The sequence below is a fragment of the Podarcis pityusensis genome (genome assembly GCF_964106645.2).
Source record: "Podarcis pityusensis genome assembly, chromosome: 5".
NCBI classification, from domain to species: Eukaryota; Metazoa; Chordata; class Lepidosauria; order Squamata; family Lacertidae; genus Podarcis; species Podarcis pityusensis.
This window is the reverse complement of record NC_138032.1, coordinates 5,289,228-5,305,771: the sequence shown is the minus strand read 5'-3', so window position 1 is coordinate 5,305,771 and position 16,544 is coordinate 5,289,228. Positions and strand designations below refer to the sequence as shown.

Below are 16,544 nucleotides of genomic sequence, written 5' to 3'. Positions count from 1 at the left end.
TCGAAAATAGCTGCCGGACTGAGGAACAAGAGGCAGCAAATCTATCCCTTCCTTCCCTGCTCTGAGCCAAGAGGGATGTTTTGCTCCGGGTAAACGAGGGACAAAGAGTTGGCAGGGCTTGAGCTGCCACACGTGGGGGGCTCCAGCAGAGGGGCAAAGCACCCCGATCCCAGCCTGACCCTTCAGTAGGCAAGGTGTAGTTTTTGTGCTGTGGCCAAACTTGCTTTTTAATATCTATATGAAGCCGCTGGGAGAGATCATCAGGGGGTTTGGACTGGGTGTTCATCAGTATGCAGATGACACCCAGCTCTACCTCTCCTTTAAATCAGAACCAGTGAAGGTGGTGAAGCACAATTCAAAGTGTTGGTGCTGACCTTTAAAGCCCTAAACGGCCTTGGTCCTGTATACCTGAAGGAGCGTCTGCACCCCCATCATTCAGCCCGGACACTGAGATCCAGCGCCGAGGGCCTTCTGGCAGTCCCCTCATTGTGAGAAGTGAAGCTACAGGGAACCAGACAGAGGGCCTTCTTGGTAGTGGCGCCTGCCCTGTGGAATGCCCTCCCATCAGATGTCAAAGAGATAAACAACTACCTAACATTCAGAAGACATCTTAAGGCAGCCCTGTTCAGGGAAGTTTTTTAATATGTAACGCTGTACTGTTTTTAACACTTGATTGGGAGCCGCCCAGAGTGGCTGGGGAAACTCAGCCAGATGGGCGGGGTATAAATAATAAATTATTATTATTATTTTATTATTATTATTATTATTATTATTATTATTATTATTATTATTAAACTATGGGGTATCAGGTGGAATGGAGTTGCAGGACCAGTTTGGGGGGCAGAAATGGAGCAGTTTCCATAGGAACGATTGTGGAATAGGGATATAAAATGTACCGCATGTTATGGTTTAAGAGAAAATTATATGAAAATGATATATCGTTGGTATCTAACACTGAGTAAGTTGGCAAAAATGTATAAATCTAAATCAAACAAGTGTTGGAAATGTAAAGAGAAAGAAGGTTCTTTTTATCATATGTGACGGTCTTGTGTTCGGATTCACTTTGCAGGTTTCTCACAGGCATATGGTTGGCCACTGTGAGAACAGGATTCTGGACTAGGTGGGCCCCGTTTGGGCCCTTCTTATGTCCTTAAACAGGTGCCTCCAAATGATGCTGAGGCCGATTATTAAACTTCATTCCTTATTTGCATGCAAGTTCAAAACTTAAACAAAAAGTTCACAGTGGCTCTGCTCCCAATGGGGACGGCGGGTACTTTTTCTAACAATATTTTAACGAGAAACTGCCTATTTTGCACTCCTCAAACCAATGTCACCAGAAACACTGCTATTGTTTGAAATTTGCACTCGCTCTTCAACCGAACAATTTTAAGGGAAAGTGTGCATTAAAAGGCACATAGCATTACATAAAGGCAAATTGCTTTAGTCACAACTGCACACAAAAATATGTTTATGAGGATAATTTTACACTTAAATGAGGAATTTCCATCATGTTTTGGTTTCTTTTAAATTAAAAAAAAAATTGCCAATTTCAGCAAAAATCGGGAGAACTGAAATGAAGAAAAAGGAGAAACTGAGAGCAACCAAAATGGAGAACTGTATCGCAATTCAAAGAAGTGGGAATGTCAAAGAATGGCTGCATTTCGGTCCAGGTATTTTGGAGAATGAGCTGAAGTCGCCTTTAAAGGTGAACTGGATCAATTCTTCCCATCCCTATTTTTACACACCCTGAAATCTCTCAGGGCGGCCAAGATCCTGAAGCTTGGATGTGTCTCTCTGTGCGACAATTCCACTTAAATCCAGTAGCTCTCCTGCAAAGCGGCCCCAAGTCCTGACAGTCCGCTAACTAGGCTGCTCTGCTGATGTGGGATTAAGCATGCGAGAGCCCGTCTGCCTTTGAAAGGAAGCTCTTTGCGGTGGGAGCAGGGTCCCCGCTGCCATCTTTGCAGGCTCCAAGTGCATGAGCTTGACTGCCGCGCCAAGCAAGCCCCCCACTCCCCTCCCTGCAGGGCACTGCCCAGTCCACTTCATCCATCAAAGCTCCCCTGACAGTCGCTTCCTGTCCCAGTGGAAACAAGATCTCTGAGCACTGAGTTATGCGATCGCACAGCTGCTGCCCTTGAGCCAAGCCAGAAAAAGAAGGCAACGCCTGGGCAGCTGGGGAGTCAGGCTCTCCATCCCCTCCCCCATTAGGTCAGGAGTTTTGTTTCTCAACAGGCAACTTTCCAGGGGCTGCATGTTGTGGGAATGTTCAGGGATGCAGGAGAGGATATATTGTCTGATTATAGCCTTTCCAACTTGTGTTAACAAGTTCACAATTTAGCAGAGTAACATCCCCCTTTTTAAACTCACAGCGGATGCGTTTGCTCAGGCTCGCTAAAGCCTCTATAATAACTGTTCTGGTATTTTCCCCTTATTCCCTCATAAAAGATAAGACACGACACAGTCTTCTATAAAAGTGTAAAAAGAGTTTACTCACTCACATTCTGCTCACAATCAGATCCCAGAAGGCAGACTTATCTTAGAAAAGTAACATACACCTGGAAACTATCTCATACGGAGACAGTCACTTTGTCCTCTCTTGGCTGGAGGCCAAGAGAGCATCTTTGGTTACGCAGATGTTGCTTTTTCGACAAAAGTAGTCAGAGAGATGGCTGCCCTGCCCTGTGCTTTTGTCATTACCTGCACAGGTGAGGCCACACCCACTTCTAGTCACATGCAGAGGAAGTCAGTCCCAGCCCAGAAGGAAACAGGAATTTTACCTGCTGGCTGGACAAACATTCGTCCCCATGTGTAAACATGTTCACTCTAGGAATGTTGTACTTGACTGCTCTTGTGTTTCACATCCCAAACGTGTCAGCAGAGGAAGGGGTCCAGGGCAGCAGAGGTCAGAGCTAAGGTTGTGTGGGAATGACCACAGCTAGGGGGTGGCGTGTCTGCATTGCAAGCAGAATGTCCCAGTTTCAATCCCAAACATCTCCAGATAAGTCTTGGGTTGGGAGATACCCCTGCCTGACATCCTGGAGAGCTGCTGCCGGTCAGTGTAGACTGTACTGAGCTAGATGCACCAATGGTCTGACTCACTATAAGACAGGTTTCGATGTTCCTATGGCTGGAGTCATGAATGGTTGGACACGAATGGTGGGAGGAACTAGTTGTGGAACCCCCAAGGGAAGGTGGCTCAGAGCCCACCCAGGGAGTGGTGGTGGGACAATGAGTGGTCATAGGGAGAAGATGGGGAGAGGTTGTCGGAAGTTGAAGGGTAACAGGGCTTAGTGAGCTGGGAGAGTCTGTGGCAGAGAGAAGTCCAGAATCAGGAGGCGGCGGCCAGGAAGCAGAGATGGATCTGACTGGTGAAGTGTCACGTGTGTCTCCCCCTTCTACTACAAGCTCCCCTGCCCACCCATCTCCCAGACCCAGAAGAGGCATGAAAAGGGTGGTGGAGAGGTTGGCTGCATGCAGGCACAGTCTCAGATTGCCAGTAGAAAGCCCTGGAGAGGGAGGAGACTTACATGGCTATGAGGAGGAAGGGACTTTCAGTCTCTGCAACTGATTTTCATGGAGGAAATCCACCAGGAAGAAGAGTTTGGATTTGATATCCCGCTTTATCACTACCCAAAGGAGTCTCAATGCAGCTAACATTCTCCTTTCCCTTTCTCCCCCACAACAAACACTCTGTGAGGTGAGGCTGAGAGGCTTCAAAGAAGTGTGACTAGCCCAAGGTCACCCAGCAGCTGCATGTGGAGGAGCGGAGACCCGAACCCGGTTCACCAGATTACGAGTCTATCGCTCTTAACCACACCACCACACTGGCTCTCTGCGTTCATTACGTCTGACACTCAGCCAATCCTGTCGATATTGTTTTTCCTAATGATGAGTTACCGTAACTCAATCTTAGAACTCCAGAGAGAGCTGCTGCCAGCCAGTGGAAACAGTACAGAGCTTGCTGGACCAGACGTCTGATGGCTTTGCTGGCAGGGGCTGATGGAAGTTGCAGTCCAAAGCGTCTGGCCTTCACCAGGTTGGTGAGAATATGGATGCTTATCCTCCTCTTCTCTTTTAGGAGAGGGAGAAAGATTTCCAGTTGCCAAGATTCGGTTACTTTGTAAGGTTAAAAAAACACACACCACAAGATATACCACAAAATATAATTTTATTTGTTTACAAAAACAAGCCTTTGTACAAATAAATATATTTCCCATAATGCAAGGCTTTTACTCGGCCACCCTCAGCCCCAGAGACACTTTCTTAGACAATGGGGGTCCCTCCACATTCTACTCCTGCCGCTTTTATTTGGAAGAGAAAGTCGCAATGACACTGCCCCCCCATCCCCCATCCCCAAAATGAGGCTTGCTCCTCAACTGGTCTCAGGTCCTGAAAGTTGCCATCATCATCACCTGATATTTTGTCCGCTCTGGATTTGTTTCCTGCAAGCAGCGCCTTGTGGGGTAAACAGAAGCCTGGAAGGGGGCAGATTTTTCAGCAGGGCATTGGGTGTGAGAGGGCCTGATCTGGGCCAGAAGCATGTTCTGGATTGGGGCCCCATGCCTGCTTTTTCATCAAAATAAAAGTGCCCAGTTTCAGCATATGGAAAAAGAAAAACAGAATGTGGTTTGGTGCAGAGAGACTAGCTTGTGCTCTGAGCTGCCCTTCCACTAGTACAAGGAAGAACCCAAGGCCTGGAGAGGCTGAATGCTGCCCCCCAAGCTCATCTCCCTCACCATCAGGCCTCCCCCTAAGCCATGCCTCCTCCCCATCCCAGTCCTCCCCAGCCCTGCCCCTCTTTGAATGTTTTGACCTGGCTGGGATGTGTCTTTTATCACTGACAATGGTTCTTGTTTGCCTGGAGGAAGGATGGAGTATGTGTGTGTATAAACTTCTGGTTTTTGTCTGGCTGGAATGCAGCCAGCTGCACAAAGGTAGAGAGTCTGTTGCTCTGCTCCCTTCTGCCCGTCCTTGCCTTCCGCTGGCATGTGGCTCCCAGAAGGTTCCCAACAAGGCAATGAGGCCCTCGGATGAGGAAAGGCCCCTCATCCCTGCACGGGCAGATCAGCAGACCTGCGCCACACTTCCTTACTCCCAGGCCATTGTACCCTGGAGGACGGGGGCCTCACTGAGGGGTGTGTGGCATATTTGTGCCTTCGTCCTCTGGTTTCGCAGGGCGTCCTTTTAGTCCAACCGCTGCCAGGAGCAGCCAGGTTAGGTCTTCAGGCTCTCCAGGGCGAGGGCAATGAGGCCAGGCATGCTGCGGTACAGAGAGTCGCTGGCCAGGCCAACGAGACCGGTGAAGGAGGTGGATCTGTGTCCAACGGTGGCTTGGACGCGTGCCCTGTATAGGCCCTTGGAGTTCTTAGAGCCCAGATCCACGAGGATCTGATTGGAGAAAAGGACAAAGAGGCGTAAAGCGAGAAAACAACGGTGGCTGCAGCACAGAGTAAAGGAAGCGAGTGGGGGGCGAAGACATTGAAGGCAGCAGTGGAGGGCTATCAATGGCTACTGGCCCTGGTGGCTATGCTGGGCCTCCATAGTAGGATGGAGCATTGCATCAAATGCAGCTGATGCTATTCAATGGACGTCTAGTGTCCAGATTGAGGGAAATAATAGTACTGCTCTATTCTGCCTTGGTCAGAGCACACCTGGAGTCCTGTGTCTAATTCCGGGTGCCACAATTTAAGAAGGATGTTGACAAGCTGGAATGTGTACAGAGGAAGGCAATCATTATATTATGAGCATTATATTAGGGAAAACTGTCTTGCAAAAATGTGTACATATTAGGCAGAATTTGCACTAAAAAGCATCATGAATTTTCACGTGCACTGTGGCAGTATGGAGGATCAGCAAACTGATGTGGGAATGGGGAGATCTGAATTTAAGATGAGCACAAATGAGAATGGAAAGAAACCACAACTGACAGGTCCTCTCATTCCTCCTCCTCACCTCCTGGAAGGTCATGGCGAGGTCCCTCTCAGGCACTTGAAGGATCCAGCGGTGCATCTCACGCACGGAACGGACCTGCTGGGCAGATTCATTGACGCCCCGGCAGCTGGAGCCTGCAGCAGGAACTGAAGGGGAGAGGGGTGGGAGGCAGGTGGATAGAAGATTTGGGAGAGAACAGGCAAATTCTTTCAGAGCAGAAGGGAATATTCTTGCTGGAGATAAGGCTGCTGGTCTCTGGAGATGCACCTTTCCTCCCAAGGCAAATGGCAGCTTCAGGTGGGGATGTTTTTCGTCGGGAAAGCAAAGCAGAGGGGGAGTTGGGGGGGGGATCCTTCCTCTGCCCCAAGGTCACCCTCCCTTGCAGCTTACGAAATACTTGTCCATGCTGATTTATATTTATACATGCACATTTGGAAATAATTGCTCTAACTTAAAAATAAATACAGGCAGCGACCGTTTTAGGCATGTCTGATATGTGTGAGACCGTGCATACGTGCATCACACTGAACCTGAAAGGGACCAAAAAACGTCACCAAAATGGGCGGAATGGGGTGTTTGGGGGCTTTTTCAATGGGTGTTCCGATTATACGAAATTTCACGTGAGCGTCCAGTGCTTCAGAAAGTAAGCTGTGCACAAACTGGTCGTTGCCTGTGGAATATATCTCACTGTAGAGAAGACTATGATCAGGTGAGCTGTGTGGCTGATCTGTCTGCTAACCAGCTGATGGGCAACTTCAAGGCCCCTATTGCTCACCTTCTTAAACTGGGCTTAGACTGGACAGCCCTTCAAACAGAGGACTGGCTTCCCGACAGCCCATCAAATAGAGGACTTTCCTCTGCAAAGGAGGACATGTGGCCTCTTTGCTCCATACTAAGCTGCCAGGCTTTGCCCTTAGATCCACCAGGTGACATTCCCTCCCATACACTGTTAGGCCCCACCCCTTTATCCAAGGCCCCTCCCCTCCTTCTGTTTTGAGGAAGCTTGGGACAAACCTACCTTGGGGGAAGGTGTCATCCTTTCCCCAAATGGGGCCCACGTTCCCAAGGCTGCGCTTTTCCCGCTGGGGGTGGGCCTCGCTGGCCAGGGAGTCTGCCACAGAGCAAGATGGGAAAGTGAAGGTTTAAGAGTTGGGGAGAAGCTACGGGGAAAGTCACAGAACAAAGCTAGCCTGCCTTGCTTTGCTCATAACCCGTCTCTCTTCTTCCCCATCAGCCAGCAGTTGGAGGGCACCAGGTTGGTGAAGGTTGGACAAGGGGATCTTTTTTCCTTAATCCTAATTACCACAGGGGAAGGGGGGGAAGAGAGGAGGGGGGACAGCTGGGGAGGGGAAACAAAGGAAACAGGGCGGATAGGGAGAAGTGGAGAAATTCTGCCAATGGCGGTTCCACTGTTTCCTCGGGGTAGAATTCTGAATAGGTATCATCATTGCTATTTTTTTATTTGTTAGATGCCAACTATGAAAGTCTCCAGTTATTATGTGAACTGATTAAAAAACAACAACCAAGCATGAAAAGCCATCACAGACCAATTCACGGAAGGGCCACAGCTTAGTGTCAGAGCATATGCCTTGCATGCAGAAGGCCCGGGCAGGCTCACGAGGCTTTAATTGAATCATAGAATTGGAAGGGACCATGAGGGTCACCTAGTCCAAAACTCTGCAATGCAAGGATCTTTTGCTCAAACCCACAACCCTGAGATTAAGAGTCTCCTGCTCTGACTGAGCCATCCAAGGTGCTCCGTAAAACACTGGGGTCTCCAGTTGTGAAAGGGATTATGGGTTAAAACCAGAATTTGAAATTGGGCTTGCAAAGCGGTATACAGCCCTGACCATGGGATAGTACAAAGCAGGGCCATTCCAGGCCAAACGGTGCCCATGTGCTGGTGAACGGAGAGTTCCATCCCGCTGGGCGCTGCAGGAATGCGCTAGTGGTGAAGACCCTTCCCCACCACAGGCCATCATAACACCAGAAGACTGACGGGCTGGTGGCGCTGCCCACCTGCCAACGTTGGCCTGCAGGGAAGTAAAGATCTGGCCTCCCTCCACCCCTGCAATGTAAGCTTCTTGATTCATTCTAGGGATTGACTGCTCTGGTACACCATCCTCCAAGTGCCCCAAAGCCACCCACCCACCTTCCCATTTCTGGTCCTGCCCCATGGCCCATTCCATACCATTCAAGGCAAGACCTTGGGGAGTGGTGGTGACTGCAATGGTGTCTTCCTCCTCTGTCCCAGCTTCGGGGGAAGCATCCTGAAGGCCCAGTTCTCTTCGCAGCTGCTGAAGGAAGATCCACCCTTGTTCCTGCAGCTCCTTCACCTCCCCATCTGCCTGCTGTGTTTGGAAAGAAGGCAGAGGGATAGCTCAGAGCGAGCCGATAGGTCTGTTTGGGGCTGGCAAGTGGGCTGGCAAGTCAAGTGGCTGACTGGTTCCCAACCAGAAGAGCCAATGACTGGAAAGAGCATAATGGGAGGATCTCGAGAACAAAGAGACTGGGTGTCCTCTGCATGTTCTGGACTCCTAGCAGCCCTAGCAGGATTTTTAACTCCCCTGCTTTGCTGAATATCCACCCTGGTGAAGAGTTCTGCTGGGCTGCAAAGCTTGCATGCTTTTTCATTGGGAAGGGACTGGGGGATTTATTTCTTCCCAAAATAAAAGGGTTGGTTTAGCCTTTAGCCATGCTTGCTAATGTGATGTAATCTGCCTGTTCCTCAGCTTAGCTGTGAAACAAGGGGTGTTTCACTGCACCACTGATTGATATTCTTTTGTCTTTCATCAACACGTAAAACGCTGCACAAAAACCATCTGGATGCCATCACAGGGGCGATTTGTGTCAGTGCCCTAAATGCAGCTTCCCCCAGTGCTTTATTGTTGCTGGCATCTGTCTGTCATGGGGGACAATGGAGTATGCCTCTAGGGGTGAAGTCAAACCGCTGCATTAATGGCACCAAAGTGCTTCTCACTTATATTGGGGGAGGAGCAGAAAGCTGCAAATGAACCGTGGGTCCCCTGGGAGAAAAGCCAAGATACTTTGCTGCCCAGGGAAAAGGACGAGGAGGCTTCCTCCCACTCCTGTTGCACGAACAGAAAGTGACTGTTCACTGGCTGGCTGGCAGTCGGCTCTTACTTCAAGCCCTGGCAGTTAGCTTAGGGCAGTGGTTCCCAATCTTTCATAAACTAATCTCAAGTGCCTCCTACCCTATAAAAAGCATTATACAGTGGTACCTCAGGTTAAGAACTTAATTTGTTCTGGAGGTCCATTCTTAACCTGAAACTGTTCTTAACCTGAAGCACCGCTTTAGCTAATGGGGCCTCCCGCTGCTGCCGCGCGATTTCTGCTTCTTCTTTGCTAAGAAGCAAAGTTCTTAACCAGAGGTACTATTATTGGGTTAGCGGACTCTGTAACCTGTAGTGTCTGTAACCTGAAGTGTCTGTAACCCAAGGTACCACTGTACAGAGTAGAAGTTTGCACAACCCACTAAGATAACAATACAATAAAATTCAAAACAGTAACAATTAATTGCACATTCAATCAAACCCCAGTTAAAACTATTTGGTTTGATTAATTCAACAGAATGGATGACCTGATCGAGTGATACTAGCTTTTCAAACTCTGATAGTCATTTACACCTCCAGTGCCCCCATTCCCCTTGCCTCTTAGCACCCCCCCAGGCAATCCCATCACCCTGCAGGGAGCCGTACCCCCACTCTGAGAACCACTGATTTGTGGGGTGGGTGACAGGGTGGGTGATCTCAGGAGGAATAGTGGTGGGATGTTGTTGCTGCCACCCAGCAGCTCCCGCCTGAAGCAACTGCTTGTCTTTGCTTTATGGTAGGCCTGGGCCTGCTGCCTAATGAGAGTAACGCCACGAAGCTGACTGAAACTGTGATCCATATCTCTCTCCTCTTTCTATGACTTCCTGTCTGCCTTTGCAGTCAAGAGTGCTGCTCCAATCTTGTCTCTCTCTTCCCCTCCCCACCCATTCACATACCTGCAGGAACAGCTGCTCCTCCCCACCGGCTGTGGTTCTCGAGCCCTCAGCCAGGGCATTCAGCTCCTGCACCCAGTCGCCCAAACTGGGCCCCGTGCCCTGGAACAAGGAGGCAAAGGAGGGGAGGGTGGACCGAGGAGGCCTGCAAAGAGAGTAAGGAAAAGGGTGCTCAGCCCATCTCTATCCCAGCACCTCTGCTCCTGAGCCGCCCACCCACAAGCCTGCCATGCAGCTTGTACTTCCTCTCCCAGGTGTGTCTCTGAGTGTTAGGTTCTAAACACATCAAATTTTGTGCAAGCAAACCAATGGATTCTCAATAAACAGCTTGCCTGGAGGGGTCCCTAGGATGAGCGTTCGGAACAGCCCTTGCCTACAGAAGCCTACTTCTTTGCCTCTCTGTAGCTAATTGTGTGTTTCCGTGAACCGTCACTGAGTAAAAATGAAGGAGGCTGCACATTTCGGAAGTCTGGCCAGGTTCACCTCCTGGCTTTGAAGAACTCTTCCCTGACCCCTCTCCTATGACTATCAATGCAACCTCTCTTTGAAATGAAAGGTTTTCTAACATCAAAGGAACAGTATGGTAAGAATCTAAAGGAACAGCAGCTTAACACCTTTATTGGGGCCAAAAAAAAGAAGTTGCAAGTAACCTTCTGGGTTGATCCAAACCCTTTGTCAGTCTGGATATTATCTAGGGAGCAGATCACACATGGGCTTAGTCTATGCACAGACAGTGTGCACATGTATAGTAGGCTCTTCATGTGAGTTTGCATAAACACGTGGAATTAGAGGTGGGCCGGTGGGCACGATCCACCTGAGTTTCTGCTTGCATTCCCTACCCTTTGCCAATACGAAAGTACAACTGCTATGCCTGCTTACTGCAATTAGCTCTAGAACCCCAACGCTTTGAGATTTTAAACAATTTCTTTTACAGGACTGTGCAGTAAATAACTATCAACAAATCTGATTTTCTCCCGCCTCTCTATCTTTCTCTGTAGTTATAGTCAGGTAAATGAGAGAGTGGGTGGCGCTGTGGTCTAAACCACTGAACCTCTTGGGCTTGCTGGTCGGAAGGTCAGCAGTTATAGTATTGTTCCCTGATTAATAGTGGTGAATTTTGTATTTCCCTACTCAAAAAATATATGCTGGATACCTGTAATGCTCTCCCCAGCGAGCATCATGGTCCCCAAAAGTTACAATCCAAGCCAGAGAAGAACTCAGTAGCTCCCCTGAATCCTCTTCCTGTATGCTTCCCTTCCTGGCTGCTCTAATGGGAGAGAGGTCTCTCTCTCTCTCTCTCTCTCTCTCTCTCACACACACACACACACACACAGACGTACAACTTCCCACTCTGGCACCCACCACCATGCCACTATGCCTACAAGCAAGGCACCAGGAGAACAGAAACACAGAGGTGTTGCCTTACCTCCTGGGCGAAGTCTGGGCTTCTCGTTTTTGCATTTTCCTGGCATCCGGCTGCAGGCTCTCTCGCCCACCTCCTGTGGCAACGACCGCCTCTGGCTCTGCAACCTGCTCTTGGGGGTAATGCGGGTGTCAGTCTGGGGTAGGGGAGAAGAGCCCCTTCCCCACCTATGGTGGCTGCAGCACAGTTAGGGACTTTAGCCGTAAGACAGTCATAATGTGTTCTGATGGTACTCTCTATCCCTGGGTAGAAATAGGGCCAGGAACTGTGCTCCTGTAGTTTTCAGCTGCAGGTGGAGATAGCTCTGGGCTCTCACAAGCCATTAGGACCAAGGTGAGTATGAGGATGAAACTCCGTTGATGAACAGCAGCGGAAATGGGGCAACAGGCATTCCTCAGGTCTAGGGCTATTTGCTGCAGAGGATGCATTGCAAATTTTCTCCTGACAAAGTCAGTCTATATGCTTTGAACAGAGATATAAAGGCAGAAATTCAGCAGGGGCTGCATTTCCTGGAATAGAGAGACGATGGGGTGAAACTATAAATTTATTTGGCCGTACAAAAATGCATGCTGTTAAAGAACTAGAACTTCAATCGACATCGCAGCTTGGTTTCTGCAATTTAGCAAAACATCTTTGCCTGGGATTTTGTATAACCTGGAAGTTGGCAAGGAAATGAAATGGGAGAAACTGTGTGCCAGAACCCCAGTATTTCCTCAACAGTAGGGAGGCGGGTAGCACTGTGGTCTAAACCACTGTGCCTCTTGGGCTTGCTGATCAGAAGGTCAGTAGTTCGAATCCCTGCAACGGAGTGAGCTCCTGTTGCTCAGTCCCAGCTCCTGCCAACCTAGCAGTTCGAAAGCACGCCAGTGCAAGTAGATAAGTGCAAGTAGATAAAACAGATACCGTTGTGGCAGGAAGGTAAACAGTGTTTCCGTGCGTTCTGGTTTCCATTATGGCGCCAGGAGCGATTTAGTCACGCTGGCCACATGACCCGCAAAGCTGTCTGTGGACAAACACCAGCTCCCTTGGCCTGAAAGTGAGATGAGCGCTGCAACCCCATAGTCAACTTTGACTGGACTTAACTGTACAGGGGTCCTTTACCTTTTTTAAAAAAGGTAAAGGTAAAGGGACCCCTGACCATTAGGTCCAGTCGCAGACGACTCTGGGGTTGCAGCGCTCATCTCGCTTTACTGGCCAAGGGAGCCGGCGTACAGCTTCCGGGTCATGTGGCCAGCATGATGAAGCCGCTTCTGGCGAACCAGAGCAGCGTATGGAAACGCCGTTTACCTTCCCACTGGAGCAGTACCTATTTATCTACTTGCACTTTGATGTGCTTTCGAACTACTAGGTTGGCAGGAGGTGGGACCAAACAACGGGAGCTCACCCCATTGCGGGGATTCGAACCGCCAACCTTCTGATCGGCAAGCCCTAGGTTCTGTAGTTTAACCCATAGTTCCACCCGCGTCCCTACCTTTTTTTTTTACCTTTACATTATTTCCTCAACACTAGCCTTCCAGAGGTTTTGGACCACAGTTCCCATCAGCTCCAGCCAGCACTGATAGTTTGTGTAGTCCAAACCTCTGGAGTGCAACAGACCAGGGAACCCCAGCTACAAGATCCCTTATATTGATTCTGTCTTCATCCCAAGACATGGGCCAAGGAGTACCTCTGGAATCCTGGCGTGCTCGAGGAGGGAAGAGGTGGTGGTAAACTTGCTCCATGAATTGGGGGAGGGAGTGTGTGAAGAACGAGAAGTCAATCTGAGTGCGGAAAAACTCCTCCGCCCGACGCAGGAACTCCAACAAGGTCTGAGCGTACGAGCGCAGCTCTGGGGAAAACAAGTTAAGAGTGCTATAAGAGCAACACAAGAAGGAGAGCCCTGCAGCTGGATCAGGCAAAAGGTTCATCTGGTCCCATATCTTGCGCTCAAAAGCCCAAAAGCAAGACCTGAGCCCCACAACAACTCTCCCCGCTTCTGATTCTGAGGAACTGGTATTCAAGAGGTATACTGTCTCCAACAGTGGAGGGAGAAATGTTTGTCATGGCTAGTTGCCATTGGCAGCCTTATCCTCAATTAATTTGCCTGTAAGACACTAAGAGCAAGACTCCAATGAAAGCCTCCCATGCTGCCATCATGGGTCCCAATCGGTTCATTGGAGATGCCATGCACACAGAAAGGAAGATGGCAGGATACCTAAGGACGTGCTCTATGAGGAGCTGGGTTCAGGTCCCAGGCTAGTTGGCAGACCAACTCTGCGTTACAGAGATGTCTGCAAGCAGGACACAAAGGCTGGCAACTTCAACCCGCCATGTGGGAATCCCTTGCAGACAACCACAATGCCTGGAGAGAGTCAGTCAGGGGGTGCATCCACAGCAGTGACCAAAGGAGGAATGACTGCAGGGAAGAATGCATGGTGCACCCGCATCAGCACAACCGGACACCTTCATCTGCTCCAGCTGCAAGAAAACTTGTCTCTCCCGTATCGTTCTCTACAGCCACAGCAGGCGCTGTAACTCTCCAACGGTTTGACTTCACCCACAAAGGAGCACTCCTGAGACAGGTGGATGCCAACAACCAACAACACAGAGGTTGAATAGCCATCTGTTAGGAATTCTTTAGCTGTGACTCCCACATTGCAGGGGGTTGGACTAGATGACCTTGGGGATCCCTTCCAACTCTGTAATTCTATGATCTGATGCTTCCCTCTCAGAGCTACTAGCTGCTTGACAGGTGTGTGATTTTCACTGAGACCACAACCAAGGTGGGGATTAAAAGTTCCTTCCAACGTGCTTCACTCAGGAAACTGGCCACTCACTGCTGTACCTACATCTTTTAAAAATAGCCATAAAATGTGATCATCCATTTTTCATATCATCTATCATTTGCCCCTACGTGCCTGGAAGATGGGCTCGAGTTTTTCCATTACGCCCCTTTGGGGTATTCACTTTCGTTTCTAAGAGACACTGAACAGATCACGCTTAATTCCTTACAGTCCAAAAAACTGTTATTTTACATGATTGAAAAGCTATTACTTTAAAAGAATCCGGTATGGAACTATTTTATTATCAGCTGCAAAATTTTAAAAAATAACCTGCAATTGGAAAAACTAATAACCTGTCCCTTATGTTTCTAAATGGGTTTTTTGGGGGGAGGGGGGAGCAGAATGGAATGTGGCATTCATGGTAAAATTAACATTATATAAAATCACAAGCAGGAAATCAAATAACTAATGAATTTCATACAGAATTGGTCAATTTTCATAATGTGCCTGCATGATATAATGTCGTATGTGCTGTGCTCATTATTTCTTCATTTATAGTATACATGATTGGATATTATTGTACTGAATTTGAGAGAGAGGGAGAATGGGAAGGACAAGGGCTCGGACGCTAGGAAGAATGTAAGGAGAGCACCGCTGGATCAGGCCAAAGGCCCATCTTGTCTAGCATCCTGGTCTCACAGTGGCCAACCACAGAATCATAGAATTGTAGAGTCGGAAGGGACCACGAGGGTCATCTAGTCCAACCCCCTACAGTGCAGGAATCTTTTGTCCAATGTGGGGCTTAAACCCATGACCCTGAGATTAAGAGTCACATTCCCTACCAACTGAGCTATCATGGGGCAGATGCTATCATTGCTACTAGTCACCAACAACCTAATCTCTCATGAATTTATCCAATCCTCTTTTAAAGCCATCCTGGTTGTCTTACGACCAATCTTTGCAACGCACTCAAGAAGCCCTTTCTGTGTCTGAAGAACAGGGTAAACGTGCTTTATACAAAATAAATAATTGCACATTAGCAGGAACTTCATAATGGACCTTTCAATCTCTCACTCAGTATGTCCCCGAGCTGAGAACCGGCTTTGTCAACAGGGCTCTGGGCTCCGTAAAAGACACTGGGATCAGATCTAAGCCTCTCCTCAAAACCAACAATGCTTTGGAGAAAAACAAGTGTTTACGTAGACCTGATTAAGCCAGGAATGCCACACAGAACAATCAGCCTCCAGCGCCCAGCCTGGGAAGAACAATGGCGCTGCAGAGATCCCTCAGCAAGACACCAAGAATCCAGTCTGGCTCACTTTGGGGATGCTTTAAGCCTCAGCAAAACAAGGCATCGAACAGAGCGCCAGAGTATATGGGAAAGAAACATAGCTTCCCAGGGACACCCTTTTAGGCAAAGGAAGCATGATGTGCTGATCTCTCACGAGTGCTGCCTTGGGGGATAGAACGCTCAAAACCAACCGCGTGAAATTCTCAAAGCATGAGGTGAAGTTCAGCTCACAGATATGACCTCGTGAAGAATATGCAAGTCATGTGTTAGGTCACAATTATAGAGGGAAGGAGTGGGATCCTCTGAACTCCCCAAAGGCTTGATGCCTGCCTTCCTCCATGGACGCCGCATGGGGGAAGGTAACCATCAAACCTCTGGGAAGTTTAGAGGCTTCCAGCCTTTTCCATCATAATCACAAGTTTGTTTCTGAGCTCAGTTTAAAGTGCTGGTTCTGACTTTTAAAAGCCCTGAAGAGTCTGGAAAAAAATTATCTTAAGAACTGCTTCCATCCATGTGAAACTACCCGACCTTTAAGATCATCTGATGAGGACAATGCCTGCTTCCTTCCAGATCAGAAGAACAAGCTGGGGATGGATGGACCGAGCCTTTTCTGTAGTGGCACCTGGGCCATGAAATTCCCTACTCAGAGGAGGCTCACTTCTCCCCATCACAGCTCATCAGGCAGCTGAGACCTTCCCCCTAAAAACACTCATTTATAGTTGCTTCCATTGAAAACAAGTTTCCAGCAGCTGCTGTTTTTATATTGATTGTGTTCCTACTGATAGACATTTTATTGTGTCATTTTAGCTTCTTTTAATCCATTTATAATTTTGGATTTGTTGTCTATGCCTCTCATTGGATTTGCCACCTTGAGAATAACTTCACAGGGAGGTGAGACAGAAATGTTGAAGATAACTTTCCCTGCTGTGGACGGCTATCCCTGTGTTCATATGAGCAGACTCCAACCATATACTGGTTTGTGCAATAATGGGGAGCCTTCTCCCCACACCCCAATTATCCCCACCTTGAAGAAAAGCCCACCCAAGTGGACTTATTTGCCCACATAAATGTTTACTAGACTCCCCAGGCACACCTGTATGGACCATTTGTCTCATTTCAGCAGAGTTC

At 48.6% G+C, this 16,544-nt stretch overlaps 1 protein-coding gene across 4 annotated transcripts in view; it reads right to left on the bottom strand.

Moving 5' to 3' along the window:
• Positions 1-4,154: 4,154 nt before the first annotated feature.
• PRSS56 (serine protease 56) overlaps positions 4,155-16,544 on the bottom strand; it is a 30,045-nt gene continuing 17,655 nt past the window's right edge. For 2 of the 4 annotated variants that reach the window (XM_081007450.1, XM_081007453.1), the window contains exons 11-17: positions 13,030-13,191; positions 11,367-11,475; positions 9,944-10,085; positions 8,126-8,285; positions 6,953-7,045; positions 5,956-6,080; positions 4,155-5,391 (exon numbers count right to left, since the gene is read on the bottom strand). In XM_081007450.1, the coding sequence (XP_080863576.1) occupies positions 5,218-5,391; positions 5,956-6,080; positions 6,953-7,045; positions 8,126-8,285; positions 9,944-10,085; positions 11,367-11,475; positions 13,030-13,191 (965 nt within the window). In that variant the 3' untranslated portion in view covers positions 4,155-5,217. The remainder of the gene's footprint in view (positions 5,392-5,955; positions 6,081-6,952; positions 7,046-8,125; positions 8,286-9,943; positions 10,086-11,366; positions 11,476-13,029; positions 13,192-16,544) is intronic. The other 2 variants (XM_081007452.1, XM_081007451.1) reach the window with 2 other exon arrangements.